This window comes from Euleptes europaea, chromosome 5, assembly GCF_029931775.1.
Source record: "Euleptes europaea isolate rEulEur1 chromosome 5, rEulEur1.hap1, whole genome shotgun sequence".
In the NCBI taxonomy this organism is placed as follows: domain Eukaryota; kingdom Metazoa; phylum Chordata; class Lepidosauria; order Squamata; family Sphaerodactylidae; genus Euleptes; species Euleptes europaea.
This window is the reverse complement of record NC_079316.1, coordinates 95,875,234-95,894,413: the sequence shown is the minus strand read 5'-3', so window position 1 is coordinate 95,894,413 and position 19,180 is coordinate 95,875,234. Positions and strand designations below refer to the sequence as shown.

The 19,180-nt window shown below is 42.8% G+C and overlaps 1 protein-coding gene across 1 annotated transcript in view; it reads right to left on the bottom strand.

The window, feature by feature from the left end:
• Positions 1–10,613, bottom strand: part of JMJD1C (jumonji domain containing 1C) — a 200,601-nt gene extending 189,988 nt beyond the window's left edge. Inside the window, exon 1 of the mRNA XM_056850359.1 lies at positions 10,458–10,613. Within this exon, the coding sequence (XP_056706337.1) occupies positions 10,458–10,604 (147 nt within the window). The 5' untranslated portion in view covers positions 10,605–10,613. The remainder of the gene's footprint in view (positions 1–10,457) is intronic.
• Positions 10,614–19,180: the final 8,567 nt, after the last annotated feature.

The window sequence follows — 19,180 nt, the reverse complement described above, 5'->3', positions numbered from 1 at the left end:
TTATTCATCTGTTGTCTTCTTGCCAATGGTACACAGACAGCCCTTCCTGCTCTTAAGGACTTTTTGTTAATCTTCAGATTCTCAGTTCCATGCCTCCTTTCTGCTCCTCAAGAATTTGCATCCTGCTCCCACCATTCTAGGATGTCTCCATTTCTTACAGAGACTTCACAAGCTATAAGAATAAGTAGGCACATGTTGGGATAGAAATTGTGTGTGCCCAAGCTGTTACCTGCAACCTTCTTTTACTGCATATACACAGTGAAGGCCTAAGACCAACCACAATTCTCTGCAACATGTACATATAGTGCAGCCTTCAGCTCAGATTTCTAACCCAAGCCCCAAATCAACAGCGTAGCTAGCTCTTGGTTTTCCCCAACCACCCATCTCCAATCAGCCTCATCTCTACTCTTTATCCTCTACATTTTTTTCAGCCCTTGGCCACCTGGTCAATGTACTTCAACACAATGTACTGAAAATCTATGGATTTTCAATAAATCAGTGGATTGAGTACATCACAATTTTATCAATATTTGAACGCATGGCATATAGACTGCAATTATGTATGTTCTTATTTTTAAATATCTGGAAACCTTTTATAGAACTCTATGTATAGATCTGCCACCACTGTTATTTTGTTGTCTCTACTAGATAGACAGACAGCTAGACTACATAAACGCATGCTCCAGTCAAGCCAAAGCGACAAAATATTTAGACCTCCTCAGTGACTGCGCAGTTGAACACTTGGTCATAGACCCAACCAGAGGGGAGGCGATCCTGGACTTAATACTCTGTGGTGCTGCCAGCAACTTAGTGCAGGATGCGAATGTAGTTGAGCCAATTGGTAACACTGACCACAATGCCATCTAATTTAATTTATATGTAGGTGGGAAAGTGCCTGGGAAATCTCACATAATTACCTTTGACTTTAAAAGAGGAAACTTCTCTAAAATGAGGAACCTGGTAAAGAGGAAGTTGAAAAGAACAGTTAGGGGGGTTAAATCTCTGGAAAAGGCTTGGGGTTGCTCATGTCCACATTACTAGAGGCTCAGCTAAATTGTATACCGCAGGTCAGAAAAAGTGGTAATAAGTCCAAGAAGTCACCACCATGGCTAATGGGTAAGGTGAAGGAAGCAATTGCAGAAAAAGGGGGGATTGCCCCAATGAGGGAAACAAAAGCAAACAAAAACTTGCAAAAGGAAATGCAGGCAAACTATTAGAGATGCAAAAAAAGATTTTGAGGGACATAACACCAAAGACATCAAAACAAACAATAAGAAATTCTTTAAGTATTTTTAGGAGTAGGAAACGAGCTAGGAAGTGGTTGGACCATTGGATGACAATGAGAGTAAAGGAACACTAAGGGAGGATAAAGCGGATGCTGAGAAACTCAATGAATTCTTCTCATCTGACTTCACTGTTGAAGATATAGGGCAGATTCCTCCTCCTGAACAGAGGTTTTAGGGACGGGAGAATGAGGAACTGGGGCAAATAGTGGTAACAAGACAGGAAGCCCTAGAATGTCTTGACAAACTGCAAACTAACAAGTGTCTGGGAGCAGACAGTATTCATCCTAGAGTTCAAGAACTCAGATGGGAAATTGCTGAACTCCTAATGATGATATGTAACATGTTCCTTAAATTAGCCTCTGTACCAGAGGACAGGAGAATGGCCAATATAACACCCATTTATTAAAAAAGGTTCCAGGGGGAACCCAGGAAGTTACAAGCCAGTTAGCTTAATGTCTGTTCCAGGTAAATTGATGGAAAGTATTATTAAAGATAGAATTGTCAAGCATATAGAAGGGCAAGGCCTGATGAGCAAAACCCAACATGGCTTCTGTAAAGGTAGGTCTTGTCTCACTAACCTTTTAGAGTTTTCTGAAAGTGTCAATAAGCATGTGTATAGGAATGATCCTGCAGACATTGTGTATTTGGATTTCCAAAAGGCTTTTGACAAAGTCCCCCACCAAAGACTGCTAAGCAAACTTCATAGTCATGGGATAAGAGGACAAGTCCTCTTATGGATTGAGAGCTGGCTGAAAAATAGGAAGCAGAGAGTAGGAATCAATGGTCAATTCTCCCAATGGAGGGAAGTAAGCAGTGGAGTCCCTCAGGGATCTGTGTTGGGACCGGTGCTTTTCAACCTGTTCATCAACGACCTAGAGCAAGAGGTGAACAGCGAGGTGGCCAAGTTTGCAGATTACACCAGATTATTTAGGGTGGTTAAAACAAAAATGGACTGTGAAGAGCTCCAAAAGGATCTCCACAAACTGGAAGAATGGGCATTAAAATGGCAAGTGAGATTCAATGCGAGCAAGTGTAAAATGATGCATATTGGGGCAAAAAATCCCAACTTCATATATACACTTGGAATACTGTGTACAGTTCTGGCCACCACACCTAAAAAAAGATATTGCAGAGCATGAGAAGGTGTGGAAAAGAGCAACCAAAATGATCAGGGGCTACAGCAACTGCCCTATGAGGAGCAGTTAAAACGCTTAGGGCTGTTTAGCTTGGATGCATACCTATTCTCTCCAGGATCAGAGGAGTGTGCCTAATATATTAGGTGCTGTGGAACACAGGCAGGATAATGCTGCTGCAGTCGTCTTGTTTGTGGCTTTCCTAGAGGCACCTTGTTGGCCACTGGTGAACAGACTGCTGGACTCGATGGGCCCTGGTCTGATCCAGCATGGCTCTTCTTATGGTCTTATATATATATATTTACACACACATATATATATATACACACACACAAACTTCATTTTTCCTTTTTTTTTATTTAGTTGCTGGATTTTGTGTTTTTCCTCTGCTTGGTCTTTTTTTCTTTTTGTAAAGAAATAAGTTTTTTTTAAAAAAACACAATTAAGTCAGATATTAGTTATGAAATGTCATGCCTCACCCTAGAGGAAAGGAAGGCAACCTTTTTGGTTGGGTTTCATAAACATGGCAAAATTACTTTTAAAGCACAATTTTAACTTTCAACTGGACTAGTGAAGTATTTTATATAAGGTTACTTAATTTAAGTTGCATATTTATTCTTATTTATTGATAAAGTTTGTTATACTACTTATTTTTTCATTATTTGAATTATTTGTCTAAATGGATTGCACCGTTTTTTCTGAACCACCAAAATATGATACAAATCTATTAATGCCAGAACAAGCAGTCTCAAGAGTACAACAACATTTGTCTTATAAGACGCCAAAGTTTTCATAGAAGTATCATAAATTTATGAAAATTGATTAAAACTATGTCCAAATCCAGCAATATGCTGCCTCATGGGACTTTTACTAAAAACTGCATGGACCACCATATCCCCAGGTCAAGATGCAGCATCAGGCTCCACATCTTTCGGATGCAATTATAACAGGCTATGAGAGAATCTTGAAAATTATTAATTTATTTAGATATTTATACCCCACAATTTCACCCAATAGATACCCAAAGCAGCTTACAGCATCATTCTCCCTCCTCCATTTTATCCTCACAAAAACTATTCTTTGAGGTAGGTCAAGCTAAGAGTGTGTGGCTGTCCAAAAATCACCCAGTAAGTTTCCAGGGAAGAGTGGGGATGTAAACCTTGGTCTCCCAGATCCTCTTCTGGCACCTCTATCCACTACACCATGCTGGCTCTTCAGCTAACTCAGGTTTCTTAGGATAGTTATCAGAAGCGGTAAATTAAAATGTTTAGATTTTGTTAACCTCATAGTTATGCAAAATGGCCTATTTTAGTAACAAGTAAAGAAAGTTTTTTACTGTCCGTTTTTTCTGGAAGACCTTATTAAGTAGAAAGAAGGTTTGCTTCTCACTATTGTGGATAGTAATTTGTTTTTTAATTTGTTGAAAGCTTAGAATTACCCATTTAGCAGTCAAACAGAGTACTAGTGAACTGATTGTTTTTCAAGCAGTCAGCTACCACCTACTCCCTTAAAAAAAAAAACTATTTCAAGCCCCTTCCTGGTGGTCCTGCTTTTCAGCCCTCAGCCAAGTGATAAGGGATGTTAAAGTCATGTTTCATGGAGGAAATGTCTAGAAAGTGCATGTGGTCTTACTGTTAGACTGCTTAGCACAGGAAGAATATGTGAGAGCTGTGCAAAGGGAAAGAAAACACACATGTATACATTAAATAGGGGTGCTAGAAATTATTGCATCCGGCTATAAAAAAGAATTACTAACTTTAAAATTTAATATGCAGGGGGGAACACCAAGACATCAATGTATTATAATATGGAGTATACTAACTCTACACTAATAGAGGCATATCCCTATGGAAAATGGATATGACAAGAATAAGGAGAAAGAAACTATCACTAGTACAAAAAAGCAGACTATTACACAACTGCAGATAGCAAAGAGGCTTGATGTTGATCTTATCTAAACTCCTGTATTAAACCAAGATCTTCCTCATCTCAAGGAATCTGAATTTTAAGGATGTAAATAAAAAAGTATATGAATATATCCATGATCCAGATATTCAGCTCTATGTATGAAATGAGATACAATACAAAAGTATCAAAACCCCCTCAGTTCTCCCCACAGGGACCAGACCTTCAACTGTTGTCACACTCACATGGAATTATGAAAACCTTGGTCCTATCAACTCTTCTCACCAAGACAACTTTCCTAGTACCTTGCAAGCTGATTTGCATACACAGCACAATACATTCCTTGAAAGCTTAGTGAATTCACCAAACCACATACCAATTACGTATTTTAACTTTCTGTTAAGCAACACACACAATGGAAAGTATTTTAGAAGGTAAACCATTTTCAGGTAGCCGGCTTAAGGTTGACTCAGCCTTCCATCCTTCTGAGGTCGGTAAAATAAGGACCCAGCTTGCTGGGGGTAAAGGGAGGATGGCTGGGGAAGGCACTGGCAAACCACCCCATAAACAAAGTCTGCCTAGTAAACGTCGGGATGTGATGTTACCCCTTGGGTCAGGAATGACCTGGTGCTTGCACAGGGGACCTTTACCTTTTTAAACCATAAAAAGCCTAACATCGCCTTCTCTGTGAAATATCATTTTAGTTATTGTTGATCAAATACTGAAGACCTCGCTGACTGCAGTTTAGCTGCCTTCTACAGCATGTCTACAGCCCCCCAATGATGAATAGCCCCCCAATAATGAATATCCCAGTTTGCCCTCATTCTCAATTCTTTTCTGCGAGAACAACAATGTAGCATGCAGTAACAATACAGTAAGTCAAACATAACCAGGCTTATTCTGAGAAGTTTACAACATATCCAGGTGCATGTAGTGTGCACTAATTGCACGTATATTTTACTGTATGTACATGTGTTCTGAAAATAGAAATGAAAGCTGGTTCACAGTAAAATTCACACATGCAATCTTGACAATACGAAGTTTTAAGTAACCCCAAACATCCAAAATCACAAAACATTTAAATCTCCATAAGTTATATACAACTCAACACTTAAAATGCTTTGGGGTTTATTTGAAAATACAACAGCTCTCAAATGTGTTTTAAGCAAACCTCTTGCCCCTATAGCATGTTATCTGGAGACTAGCTCAAACCTCTGTTTATAAGTAACAGAAGAGATAAACAGGAATCTTTCATTTGTTGACAGTTTGAGTTCCAATTGTTAACTCGTTTAGTCCATTATGCAATACATTTTACTTGAGTCAAAGCAAAAATTTGATTTCTTCAGTGAATGTCACTAATGGTGTTCCAAAAGCTTGTTTAATATTAACAAATGACTTTTAAAGTATTCATCTTGATAGGTGCTGAACACAAAACTACCGTAACTCCAACGGGCAACCCCTGGATCCTCCCTCTACCATCAACCCCAATTTCACAGCAGATGCCTCTTCTGCCCTGATGTTTGCCAAATTAATCCAGACTTGTAAAAGCCACTCACATGGTCACCTATGACAGGGGGAAAGAGACCCTTAGTTCTAAATACAGAATGAAGAAAAAGTTACACCCATTAGCATCGTATAAAGACATGAGTGAATCAATATTTTAGTACCCACTACTTTTTTTTTAGATTAGTGTAATTTACACTAAGAAAGGCAACACAGGTCCCATAGGTGTATCTGACTAGCCAAGATCTATCCCTATCATAGATATTCCATAGCTCCATTTTCCAAGATCAGGAAAGGATGGGAAAGACTGGAGAAAGGAGATTTAAGTTGGTCTGAAAGATTGTGAGCTGAATTTCTGGCAAAATTTAACATTCCTTCCTAAAGTTCATAGAAAATGTCTGGATTAAAGAAACCATGCATCATACACATGTCCTAGAAATTCAATACAAGGATGGTATACATTATAATAGAAGCTGAAATATAACTGAAGCTAACCAACAATCCACATTTTGGATCAGATAAAGCAATGTGCAATACAAAGACAACACACTTATTTTCCAGACAGTAAATGCCAGCAGCAGAATAATAATTGTTGCCAGCTGGTTTAGCCATCCTCCTTGTTACACCACTTCAGTATCCCACTAAAATACCAAGAAAAAGGAAGACATGAATATAGCTTCCCCCCGCCCCCTTTAAAGGGAAAACTAGCTCACTTACTCATACTCTGGATTTACAATATTTCCATGTTACATTTCAAGCGGCCTCCTGGGACATCATAGGACAAAAGGTGGCTTGTAAAGCAAGCCATAATAATGGTCTACTACCAATAGTTTTAGAAAAAATGTTACAGATAGTTTTAATGCTGGTAGCTTAAATTTGGTTGCATAAAACTGACAAGACTGGGCAGTTTTTAATAGGAATCCTGTACACCGGAACAAAGCTGCTTTTTTAAAAAGAAAATTAAATTTAACTCTGAGCACCAACAGGCTTTGAAACTATTCATAGAAACAATCTTAGAATGGAAGCCTAGAAGGATTAGCAAAAATGCTCCACCCACAACAGCAGTCAAACACTAGAGAAGCCAATAGTGACCAAGAAAATTCCTTCTACATTCCAGCAACTGAAACAGATCTCTTTCGTTAACGGGAAGGGTTACCGCATTATGTATTCCCAGCGATGTATTAAGAGTTTGAAACTGTTATAAAAAATACTGTTCACACTTTGTTTGGCCCCTTTAGGTGTGAAGACGTCTTTCAACCATTTTTTAGCCGTGGCATCCAAAAACCCTTTTAAAGTGATGTCTTTTATAACATCTTCAAACTCTTAATACATCGCTGGTAATACATAATGCGGTAACCCCCCCAGTCTACAAGATTGGTATTTTTGATCACAGACCCAAAGCCTTGATATCATAAAATTTAACTATTCTAAAACCAGTTTATTCCCTAAGGGGGTTACCACATTATGTATTCCCAGCAATGTATTAAGGGTTTGAAAATGTTATAAAAAACATCGCTTTAAAAGGGTTTTTGGATGCCACGGCTAAAAAATGGTTGGAAGACGTCTTAACAGCTAAAGGGGCCAAAGTGCGAACAGTATTTTTTATAACATTTCAAACTCTTAATACATCGCTGGGAATATATAATGCTGTAACACCCTAAGAGGACTTTGAATTGCAGAGCTCTTTTACCCTTCTGTTTTGTTGCACCAGTTGAGAAAAGGAGCAGTTTGGTCAGCCCAGTTCTAGCCTTGAAAGAAGCAAATCCCTTTAGTTCAATAGTTACTCCCAGGTAAATATGCCCAAGAATGCAACTAACAGTGCATTCCTGAAAGGAATGACTGTGCCGGGCTTAGGAGGCAACATGGCTGCGCTGCCTCCAAAGGAGGTTTCGGCTCCCCCAAAACCTCCTCTCGGCGCAAAAAATCCATGCAACCCTAATAGGGTTCCACAGGAGATATCTCACCTAATAAAAGGTGGTATATCTCGCCAAAAATAAAAAGGGGCGTTCCTGGCCCAAACCAGCTTTGGAGGCAGCAAAAGGCAGCCCTGCCCCCATCCCAACGCCACAACACCCCGGGAACGCCTCCCAGGACACCAGCGCAGCCGTTGACATCATTCGAATGCCAGCAAAAGGCCCAATCGGTGTCCCGGGCCAGCACTTCCATGGCAGTGCCCCGCAACCGGTGTCCAGGCCTTCTCGCCGGCGTTCGGGCCACTAACGCCAGCGTTAGCTGCCCGGACACCAGCGCGGTACCTTCCTGGCCTCCAGAATGCGCATGGAAAGACCATGTCTCTCCACATGGTCCTTTACAACGCAACCGCAGCCAACCATTTGTACAAAGTAGCTAAACATCTTTCGTGAAGGTTTAAGATGCATTTCCCAAGGATTCAAGCAGCAATATTCCGCACTAGGAAAATCTTGTTCTTTCTCCTACCGGCATAGCCATGATATTTTAAGAAGTGTACTGAATTTGGTAGATTCCTGGTCAATAGTTAGTATGATAACATCTTCAAACCCCCGATCCCACAATTGGAAAGTTTTATAAGACTTTTTTACATCCTTCTTTAGAAAATCAGCATTCCTTCCAGTGCCTCACTTATGTGCGGGAATGCACAGCTCTTTCAAAAGCAAATGAAGGTGATGAACACTAACAAGGCTACCCTTCTGCATTATCATAGTAATGGACTGCCAAGGTTTTTTGTACACTTTTTGCTCTTTAATATGTTTAGTTCTCTGAAGGTGCCATGTTCACCATCTCTACCTCACACCTCTTCAAGTAAAAAAACACCACAGCCATGAACCCATGCAGCAACACTAACTCTCACCCTTTCATCTTTTGGGGGGCAGGATATTGCATGACTGATGAGGGATTGAGACCAATATGAGTGTATATGCTCAAGTGAAATATTTTTATTTTCTGGAAATGCCCTCATAAATCATGACAAGGCTGGGCCCCATGAACAAAGATCCCCTCTGTCTTATTTTTCTTGCCTTCATTTCTGCTGGATAGGAGGGAATATTTCCCCCCAACTGTGTTTAGGTCAGGGCCCATACATGATTTCCTAATTAAGAAGTACTTTGTAAGTGCATATTACACACATCCACAAAAAACCAGTACTAAAAGGGGAAAATGTACACGCAAGCACAAAAGTAAACCCTTTCATGTGAAAGACAAAGAGGCACACAACACTGGAGTTACAGTTGAGAGGAGGATACTAGTAGAAAGGATACTAGCAGAAACAAATTTTAACATCCAAAAAAAATCAATGATTATTTATTTTTCCATCAAATTAAAGGAGGAAAATCTTGAACAGTTTGTTATTAGCAATACTATGAGCCTACACACAACAATCAGGAAGCCAATCTGGGGATCACTGGGAGAACTGAGAAGCCAATTTTTGTATAGGCACTACAATTGATCATATATTTGAGCAACATCACATATGTAACAAAACTAGGTTCTGAAAAGAGTATAAAAGTAATAAAGTAGAAATCCTTTACAGACTACAATTCTACCTACAGTTTACACATAATGCTGACCAAGGAAATCCTGGACACTTTCCCCTTCCCTCCTCCCACCACAGAATATATCCTGGCTCTTCCCTCCCCCACCCACAGGCATTCCTATATTCATTAGAAAAACACTAGCAGCAGAACACAGTCGCTTAAAAAGCACAATGGCTTTTTCAAGCACTGGCGAAAAAACACTAAGAGATTCAGCCCGATTGTAAATCAAACCTGTGGCTTTTTTTTTTTTTTTAAAGAGGGGAAAAAATTCCCTACAGCCACTAGACGACAACGCCTGTCGTTTTACAACACAGCATTTAAAAGGAATAAGAGTGCCTCCACAATATATCGAAATCAACGCCTTAGAAGCTTATTTCCTTTTATCACCTATGCCAGGCACATACACAACCCCACATTAATACAGAGGGGAGCGACTCAGCAAAAGGGGCGCGCGCGTGTGTGAAAGAAGGAGGGGGGGGGGGACACAAACCCTGGTTCTCCAAAGGCTCCCATCGGCAAATCACCAACAGTTGGCGGCGGCTCCTGTACTCACGCTAATTTTTTACGTTCAGCGATCCACGTCCACCCGGTTCTACACCAGACATCCCCCCCCCCTCCAACACACACAAACACAGAGAAGAAACGGGTTAACAGGCGCTTCCCTCCTCTACAGATCAGACAGGGGTGAGAAACGGGAGAGGGAGAAGAGAGAGAAGAGAGATTTTCTCGTGCTGCTTCCCGCTGCAGCCCCCTCTTCTCTTCGGGGCCTACCAAAGGGGAAATGAGAGCGGATGTGTCATGTTTAAACTCCCTCGTCGCCTCTCCCCCCCCTTTTCTCCAGGAGCAGAGGGGGGGGGTGTCGTGTTACCACCTCCACTTCTCAGGCCCCGTGTATTCGGATGGGGGGGTGAGAAAAATACCTCACCCCCCCCAAAACACACACACCCACACTCACTACAATCCTCAGAAGGGCCCTGTAAAGAGGAACCGTTTCCACGGCTGGAGGAGAAAGGGGGGGGAGGGGGGGAGCCCCTTCTCCCCCTCCCCCCCGACTGAACGGAGGGGGGGGGGGCTGAGAGAGAGCGAGAGGGCCGGGAACGAGAAAAACCGCCGCCTCTTACCGACAACTCCGGGCTGTGGGAGTCCCGGTGGGACACGGTGCGGATCACGCCCGCTCTCCAACGCCCCTTCTCCGGCGGCTCCTCTCCGCACACACACAGGAACCGCTTCCCCACCAGCTCCGGCCGCGACTCCACAACCACCGCCATGGCGGACGCCGCCGCACAGACCGACCGACCAGGCAGCCGACCAACCGCCAAGCTGCTGCCTTCTCTCTACGGGTCGCCCATGCCCAGAGGAGCCCAGCGGCAGCGAGCCGAAGGGGGGGGGCGGGGAGGAGACGAGGGGAGGCTGCTGCGGCGTCGTGTGTCTCCCCCGCGGCCCGCTCGGTGGCGGTTGTCCGCCTCGGCCCGCCTGGCCCTCCTTGCCTCCCCTCCCTCGGCCGCCGCTCCGAGCCGGGCGCCCCCGGCCAGCCGCTTCGCCGCCGCCGCCGCCGCGAGCAGCCTGACACAAACACACGGAAGGGAGGGGGGGAGCGGAGGGGGCGGGGGAGCCGCTCAGTCCCTCAGAGCCGCGCTGCGGCCCCGACCACTCCGCCCACAGAAGCCCACTGCCATGGAGACCGGCGCAACGCGCAGTCTCCCTCCGCCAGACACAAACGCGAGGGCCGGAATGTGGGCAGGGAGCGGGAGGCGGCCGCCGCCGCCGCACGGGAAAGAGTCCGTCGGCGGCCGCGCCACAGAGCGTAGGAGCCGCCGCAGAAGGAGCCGTTGCCTGGCGCGGCGTCGGTTGGAAAGCGTCAGCTGCCTCCGCGGGGGGCTTTGTGGCTCTCAGCCCCACGGAGAGGGGAGGCGTTTGGGGGTGGGCGCTGTGAAGAGAGGAGGACGCCTAACCCTGGCTGCCTCCGAGGAAAGAGAACAAGGAGCGGGGCCAGCGTTGCAATGGAAGAGGCTTGCCCAGAAAGGCAGGAGCCAGGCCGCCCTGAAGGCCTCCCTCGCCCCCACCCCGTTTCTGAAACACACAAATGCAATTGGGGGGGGGGGCTTTTCACTAACACTCTTCCCCACCCCCCTTCCCTCCTCCTTCCTTGAGCCCTTCTGGCGCCACTGGAAGCGAACAGCTGGAATAGCAGGGAGTTGCTAGGGGAGGGGGCGGAGGAGCCTGTTCGAGGGAAGACCAACAGCGGCTCTTTCCACACATCAGGGGGTCTTTCCCCCCCCCCCCGCTTTCAGGGACTGACGGGCGTGTCCAGCAGCAGCAGCTGTGGTAGTAAACATGCTGTAAATGTGCTACTACAATGAGAAGAGCTCGGCAGCAATTCGAGGGGGCGATTGGAGGCCGTGGGGAGCCGGTGTGGTTGGCTGCTTCATTGCTGTTGGCTCTTACCCGGGTTAGGCTTGCAGAGCCGGCCAAACGCACACAAAGCGGTTGCTGCCCTGTTTCCATTCCAGACGCTGCCTGCTCCTATAGCCCATGCAGGGGTTCGTCTGGGGTTTTTTGTTTTGCTTTTCTTCCGTGCTCTTCCCTCGCATCTCTGCAGGATGACTCACGGCAGCTGAGGTCACCGTCTCTCTTGCTGAATGAAACACCCACCCAGGGAAAATTCTACCTATCCAGAGTAATGTTTTTTTTGTGTGTGTGTGTTGAACATAGGCTTGCCATGGTTACTGCGCTGTGGTGATTCTGCTGCAGTTGGAAGAGCTGGATCAGCCTCAGGAAGGCACACAGAAGAATAGAGTTGATTCATACCACTCTTCTGGAAACAGCTGTCATGCAAAAAATAGTTCAGCCTGCCCTGACAGGTTATATGGTATTACAGCTTTATTTGTGTTCTGGGTACTGCTGAGTGCCATGCTTCTTTTTGCTAAATGCTGGAAACAAATGTGGGGGAAGGGGGAAGATACAGACAGCCTCTACTAGCATGATATTCTGCGAAGTGTTTCTTAATTGGCACAGGAGGAGAGCTGTAATATTACAGTATGTGCCTCAAATTTCCAGGTCCGTCAGCAAAGGGAGCATATATTCCATACAGCTGTCACTAAACAGTCTGTGTAGGTAAACGGGTATGGGGCCTTTTCTCATAATCAAACAATGAGTGCTGCATTTTATCCTTTGTGTGGAAGCATGATACTTAGCAAGCCTCCGCTCAGAATCAATAGCAGGATACTCTGTCCCCATGTAATACACAAATATTTTGCTGTGTTGCACTGCTGCTGCTTCTCCATAAGGTTAATTAAAAGGTGGGATTAGGATTGCTGGGTGGCAACCTGAAGATTTGCTCTCTTACTGTAAAGCTACTGCTTAAGCAGAAGATATAGCAGCTTCATTGCCTACTTTCCTTGGTGCTTTCATCTGTACTCCCCCCCCCCCCCGTTGCGGCAGCAGGCAAGATTTCAGGTGTGCTGCACAACAAGCCAGTAGAGGGGGGGAGACAAAAGGATGGGACAAAAGGATGCGGAAAGCTGTGGCTGCTGTTGCTCCTGCTTAACTGGAAGATTTGGGCAAGAAGCAAATCTGGTGTACTCTGGAAACCATGTAACTTCAGTAATAGATTTCACTTCTTCACAGTTCCTGAGGACTCTTGCTTAAAAAATAGAAATTCACAGATCTGAAGACACTCACTATTACAACAGTCGATATCCATTAGGTGTACAATTGCATTCCAAGTGGCAATTGGTGTAGCAGTAGATGTACAAGAAGGGACAAAATTGCATTTTGCCAGGTACAAAGGATTAGAGTCCTGGTGAGTTTGGGAGAAAATGCAGAACTCCACAACAGAAATTTAGTCTCAAGGACCATATGGACCACGTGTTACAAATGATTAACATATATACATTCATCGCACAAAAAACAAATTGTGCATAAAGGACACTGATATTTGGCAGATATGGATTCAAATTCCTGTTCAGCCATGGATTTAACTTGATAACCTTGGACAAATCACTAAGACTTTTAATAATAAAAAGAAGTAACAATTATATGCCTGATAAGGTTGTTTTGATGGTGAAGGAGATTTTATAATTCTGAAATGTAATTGTGCTTGTAGTTCCACCCTAAATCTGTCCAGGAGGAAAAGACATTTTGATCTGAATTAACAAAACATTAATGCTAGTATGCTGTTAAAATTATTTACAGATATATAATATTTCTTAAGCTTCCTGTAGAAAGTGCTGTATAATATAAAAATATAATCTTACTAAGAAATCAAAGCTTTTTCACAATTTTAGCACCAAAATATACACACATAATCTTAGTTGGCCAATAGGGGCTAGATTTGTTAATTTTTCCAATTGCCAGATTGTGGTACAGAGTAACGAAACAGTATTCTTCCAAAAAATTGCCTGTACGGGTAAGAAATTAGATCTCATTGCAGTGAGCAACTCCAACAGCAGTTAAAAGACTCCAAATTTGTGAGAAATCTGTTTTGGCGTCCTGTCCATAAGCTACCGCCTCTATGCCTTTGGAAGAGACAATGGCATATAGGCTAAGGATCCTAAAGTTACTACAGCAACTGGATAAAATTATTATAGCCTGTTAAAACAGAAAATAAATGGATAGAGGGTTGAGATAATGTATCCTCAGGATAGACTAATGTTTTCTGTACCACCCAGGCATGTGCAGGCCTGATTTAGATTGGGGCCATGGCATGTGGGAGAAAGTCCCCTCCCCCGGGCCTACACCATGTCATTTTAGCAACCTGAAGCTGCCCTGTGGAGTTGCTCTTTGCCCAATGGGATAACTTACATATTCTGATGGCTACAAGTAAGTCTGTTAAGCTTTGTGAGACAATTGATTTGTTATTGGCCAATAAAGAAATGGAAGTTTATGAATGCTGCTTGCTTGCTTTGTTACAAGTAGTGTAGGACTCTAGAACTGTAAGCAATTAATTTATCAAATTGTAGTGCGGCCAGTCCAGTTAGTCAGATTAGATTATGAAAAAAAGAAAAAAAGAAAATTGAGTAAAGATTTTTATTTTCAACACAACATAAAACACACAACATAGATATATTTTACATAGCTATGACATTTATCAGCTATACTTTGGAGCGATTCTCTAACAATCTATACATTCTGCCATTCTAGAAAATTATTTGTCTAAAATATAAAATATAAAAATGCTTTAAAAGAGGAAGAGGGGAGAATCTAAAAATATTAACGTATCTTCATGCTGGATACATGAATCAGTTATTATTGTAATATAATTCCACTTATGTATAGTAAGTTTATCAGTCAATACATAGTTATACAAAATATTTTCTAAATGGATCACTCCCTCTCTGCGATTTACACACTGGAGTGTTTTTTCCATCCTTGAAATAGTTAAATTCCAGCAAGTGTCCAGTTCTTCCGTATTTTTGTCATTATTATAATATGTCAATTAAAGCATAGGTTTCTTTAACCTTATGAAGCCAATTATTTAAATCAGGGAATTTATTGCTTGTCCAATATCTCGCAGGATTTGTTCTAGCAACTGTTGGTATATGGAAAAACATGACTTGACTATCCTTTGGTTTATCTGGAAAACAATTTTCTTAAATTATTTCTGGTCTTACTGGAATAACAATTTCAAGGCCGCTGGATATGATTTCAATCACTTTCATCCAATAAGTTTGGGCTCTACCGCAGCTCCACCACATGTGTAGAAAATCTGCGCCTGCTGAATCACAATACCAACATTTACTAGAATTGTTTTTTGTGCTGCTCCTCTAACCATCGTATTTTCTATAAACAATCCTGTCTTTCTTTGTTTCTTGCTCTCTTCAAGCAAGCGAATTCACTTATCGCCAGACCCCTAAAATATGCTTTAGTGGCCTCCCAGATACTTAAAGCAGAGCTTTCTGGTTGTTTATTTATTTCAAAATAGATTTAGAGCTGCTTTTCTAATTTCCCTTTTACTTTTTGATGATTTAAGAGTTCTTTATTTAATATCCAAGAGTGTTGTTTCCTATTATCTGTAGTTAGGCTTAAGTAAATTGGGGCCTGATCAGCATAAACCATATAACCTATAGTTGCTTCCTTAACCCTATTCATGATTGAGTTAGAAATCAAGAAATGATCTATCCTTGAATAAAACTCATGAGAGTTTGAAAAAAAGTAGGCTTTCTTCATAGGATTACGTTCTCTCCACACATCAATGAGCTGAAATAAATCAAAACCGTTACACAACAATTTACCCAAGGAGGTTTGCCTTTTAGTGTTCTTACAACTTTCTTTAGATCTTTTATCTTCTTCTAAATTCTTTGCAGCATTAAAGTCCCCTCCTAGCACTAAGTCTCCCTCTTCAAAGTCTATCAATTGCTTATGTAAATCATTATAAAATTGCTGCTGTTGATGTTAGGAGCATAGATATTACCTTATATTTTTCCCACACAGTTCACCCTTATTGAACAGAAATCTACCTTCCTTATCTTTTTAAATCTGTTTTAAGATAAACAATGGAGTTTTAATATAAATAGATACACTTTTGCTTTTCTGTATAGAAGAAGCTGTATATAATTTGCCTAGCTTGTTGATTATCCATCAACAATTCTTGATTTCTTTTTAAGTGTGTTTCTTGTATAAAGATAAGATCTTTTTCTTTGACTAGCTGATAAAAGAGTTTTTTTCCATTTGCATGGTTCATTTAAGCCATTTACATTGACTGATAATAACTTTAGCAAGCCTTTGGTTAGGAACCTATTTGTTAAGACTTTATTCAGAACCTTGGATTTGAAAGATCATTTTCTATAGCGTTATCAATGTCCCAGCAAACACGTGAATTAGTTTTAACAGATTTAATTAATGTAAGAATCAGGTGGAATTTAGATAGATACATTGCTTGGTTCTCTGTTATGGGTATTTTATTTATATTAGCAGCATGGGTTTAGTTTCTTTTCAAGAATTTGTATTATGTGTATTTCAGTAATGTTATATTTTCTTTTATTGTTATATTCTCATTTTCTCTTAATAGATTTTAAATATATATATATATATTCTAAATGTAATGAGATGTACTTTAATATATGCTTTAGACTACTCAAATAGTATAGTTATATTAAAATATCATGATATCCATATAATTTTAAACATTTATGACTAAACTGCCAGCCTTCAACCATAGCAAGATAAGACTCATCCTTTGCTGTAATGAAGAGAGACTCAATCCAAACAACAGCACACTCAATATTTTAAACAAATATAAAGTGTAATTGAATAGAAATGACAAGAATGAAGCAACTACCTAGCTAACTATCTAGAAACATGCAATATATACACAAACACACAGTGGTACTGAACAAGAATATGTACAATTATATACAAAAATCCAGCAATTGGAACAAAAATAAGAACAAGACTGTCCCACAGTATGCTAAAAAAGGTCATTGGTACAATAAGTCATAAGCCGTGTGCGGATTAACAGCCTCAAAAGCACGGTGAATATCTTCAGTTCACTTGTAGTACCGAAGCCAGCAGCAATCCCTTAAAAGGGTAACAATGAGCGTCTGGTAGGACCCACAGGTAAGATTTGCTCCGGACTGCATAGAAGAAAGGACGCAAATCCCATGTATTAAATTGCGTTTCACCAAATGAGGCTTCATCAGCCTGAAATTGTAAATTGCATGTATGTATAACGTTACAAATTTCTGCAAAGACTATTCAATATAATCATTGTAATCAGTGTTAAAACTCCTATAATAAAAATAAAAATCAAGAACAAACCTTGCATGTCTCAAAGTACTTCACAGTTGCCTTGAGTAAAGGTCCAAACGTTTCCAAGGAAAGAAATCCTATGTAAAAAATCCAGCCTCTCCCTCTAAATATCCCATTTCAAACTCAGCTGCCGAGAATTGTGTCCCTGTTGTTCTTAAAGGGGCAATGCAACTTCCATGTGGCCATTGCTAAAGATTTTATATTTCTTTTAAGCTTCATAATAAAACTTCATATTTAAAGATGTTTTTTAAACTTCATATTTAAAGGTGTTTTTAAGGATATTTTTAAGACGTTTTCATGGGCATACTGAGATACTTGTAAAAGTGTTACTCAAGATAAAAATTATAAGAATTATAAAAAGCAGGATAAATCCATATCTGTGTTTAAACCATGAGGCATCAGGGTTTGAAAAAGATGCATAAATCGGGACTCATATTGATGTAGTATTTTTTGTGCATTCTTATGCTCAAACCGGTGGGGACAGAACTGCCACAAAACAAAAAATAACAAATCAGAATCAGAATGACCTTTTTTTTGTAATGGCAGACAAGCGGTGCCTTCAGCCATAAGCAGGCCTATGCCTATAAGGCGGATGAGGAGCGACGCCTCGCCGAGAAGGCAGCTGAGGGTCGTTGTGGGGAAGTTCCTGGACAGCCCAGCGATCAAGCTGAGGGCACGGGTCTGGGTGCCGTTCACATGACTATGAGAGAACCGGATTTCTTGGGAAAGCCCTGGCAGCTCTCTGTCCGGGCGGAGTGTTTAACAGGCATGTCCACCCGGCGTCAGCAGCCGAGGAACTTCGGGGAGCAAGACGCTCCCTGGGACCTTCCCTTTGATGCGGCTATCAGGGACATGGGGCTTTTGGAGGAGCTGCCATTGTGGGGCACCAACCTCCGCCGCACCCAGCACTGGCGAGACCGGGAAGGGGGTTGGCCACGCCAAGGGCAACGGAGCCAGGAAAGTGACAAGGAGTATCAACCTCTGTTTCACCAGCATCAGGAACTTTTGGAGCGCTTTGCAGCGATGCAGGACCAGATGCAGGGACTCTGGCAAGAAGTCACCGATCTCCGTTGGGCTCAGCAGGCGCAGCCAGCGCCCATTGTGCCTCTAGTAGTGCCCGGCGCTCCCGCGGTGGGTCTGCAACTGCCTGCCGTTCCAGGTGCTCCCACATGGGGTCCGCAAGCCCTGTCCCTCCATTAATGCCTCCAGTTCCGAGACCACCCACTCCTCTTCCACAACCACCAGCTTCACAGAGGGAGCTGCACATATCTTTTGACGGCTCGGGGGACAAACTTCTCTACTTTTTGCTCCAAGTGGACAGTTTCATGAGGGAGCAGGGAGCTACTTTCGCTACCGAAGAGAGTCGGGTGCGGTATGTGGCCTTGCTACTGGAAGGAGAAGTGGCGGCTTGGGTGGTGCAACAGTTTGATCTCCACTCCCATGCCATCCGGACCCTGGATGACTTTATGGTCGCGCTGAGATGGTGCTTTGAGGATCCTTTCCAGAGCAAGCAGGCCAAGATGGCTATTCTGCAGTTGTGCCAGGGGACTAAGCCAATCATGCAATACGCAAATGATTTCCAGCTGCTAGTCAGCAAAATAGTGGACTGGAGTGAAGCCACATGAGTACAAAGAGACCCTCCCGTTTTGGAGGGATGGATTTTACTGGCAGTTGAAGTGGAAAACCGTCGACAGTTGCTCAACTTGTCCAGACAGCGCAAAGCGCAAGACTCGGGCCCACAGCTGGAGCAAGCAGCCCCGAGAGGGGGCTACCGGCCATCAGCGAAGCCCGCCGCCTTGACGGCGGAGAAAGCGAAGCTTTCAGAGTGGGGCATGCCTTGTTTGTGGCAGACAGGGACATTTCACAGCCGCTTGCCCGTCCCGATTGGAGCGGCCGCCAGCCTTGCCTTGCCCGGCGATGGAGGAGGTGGTATGGGCTGGAGGCAAGCACAGCCCCACCATCAATTGGGCAGCCAGAACTATTGCCTTCGCTCAGCCTCAATGCGACCGCCACCTTAAGGAGGTGGCTGTCAAAACCAATGCCATGTCAGTAGGGGTTAAGAGTCCCAGTACCCCCCAGTTGCCGAAGGAATACG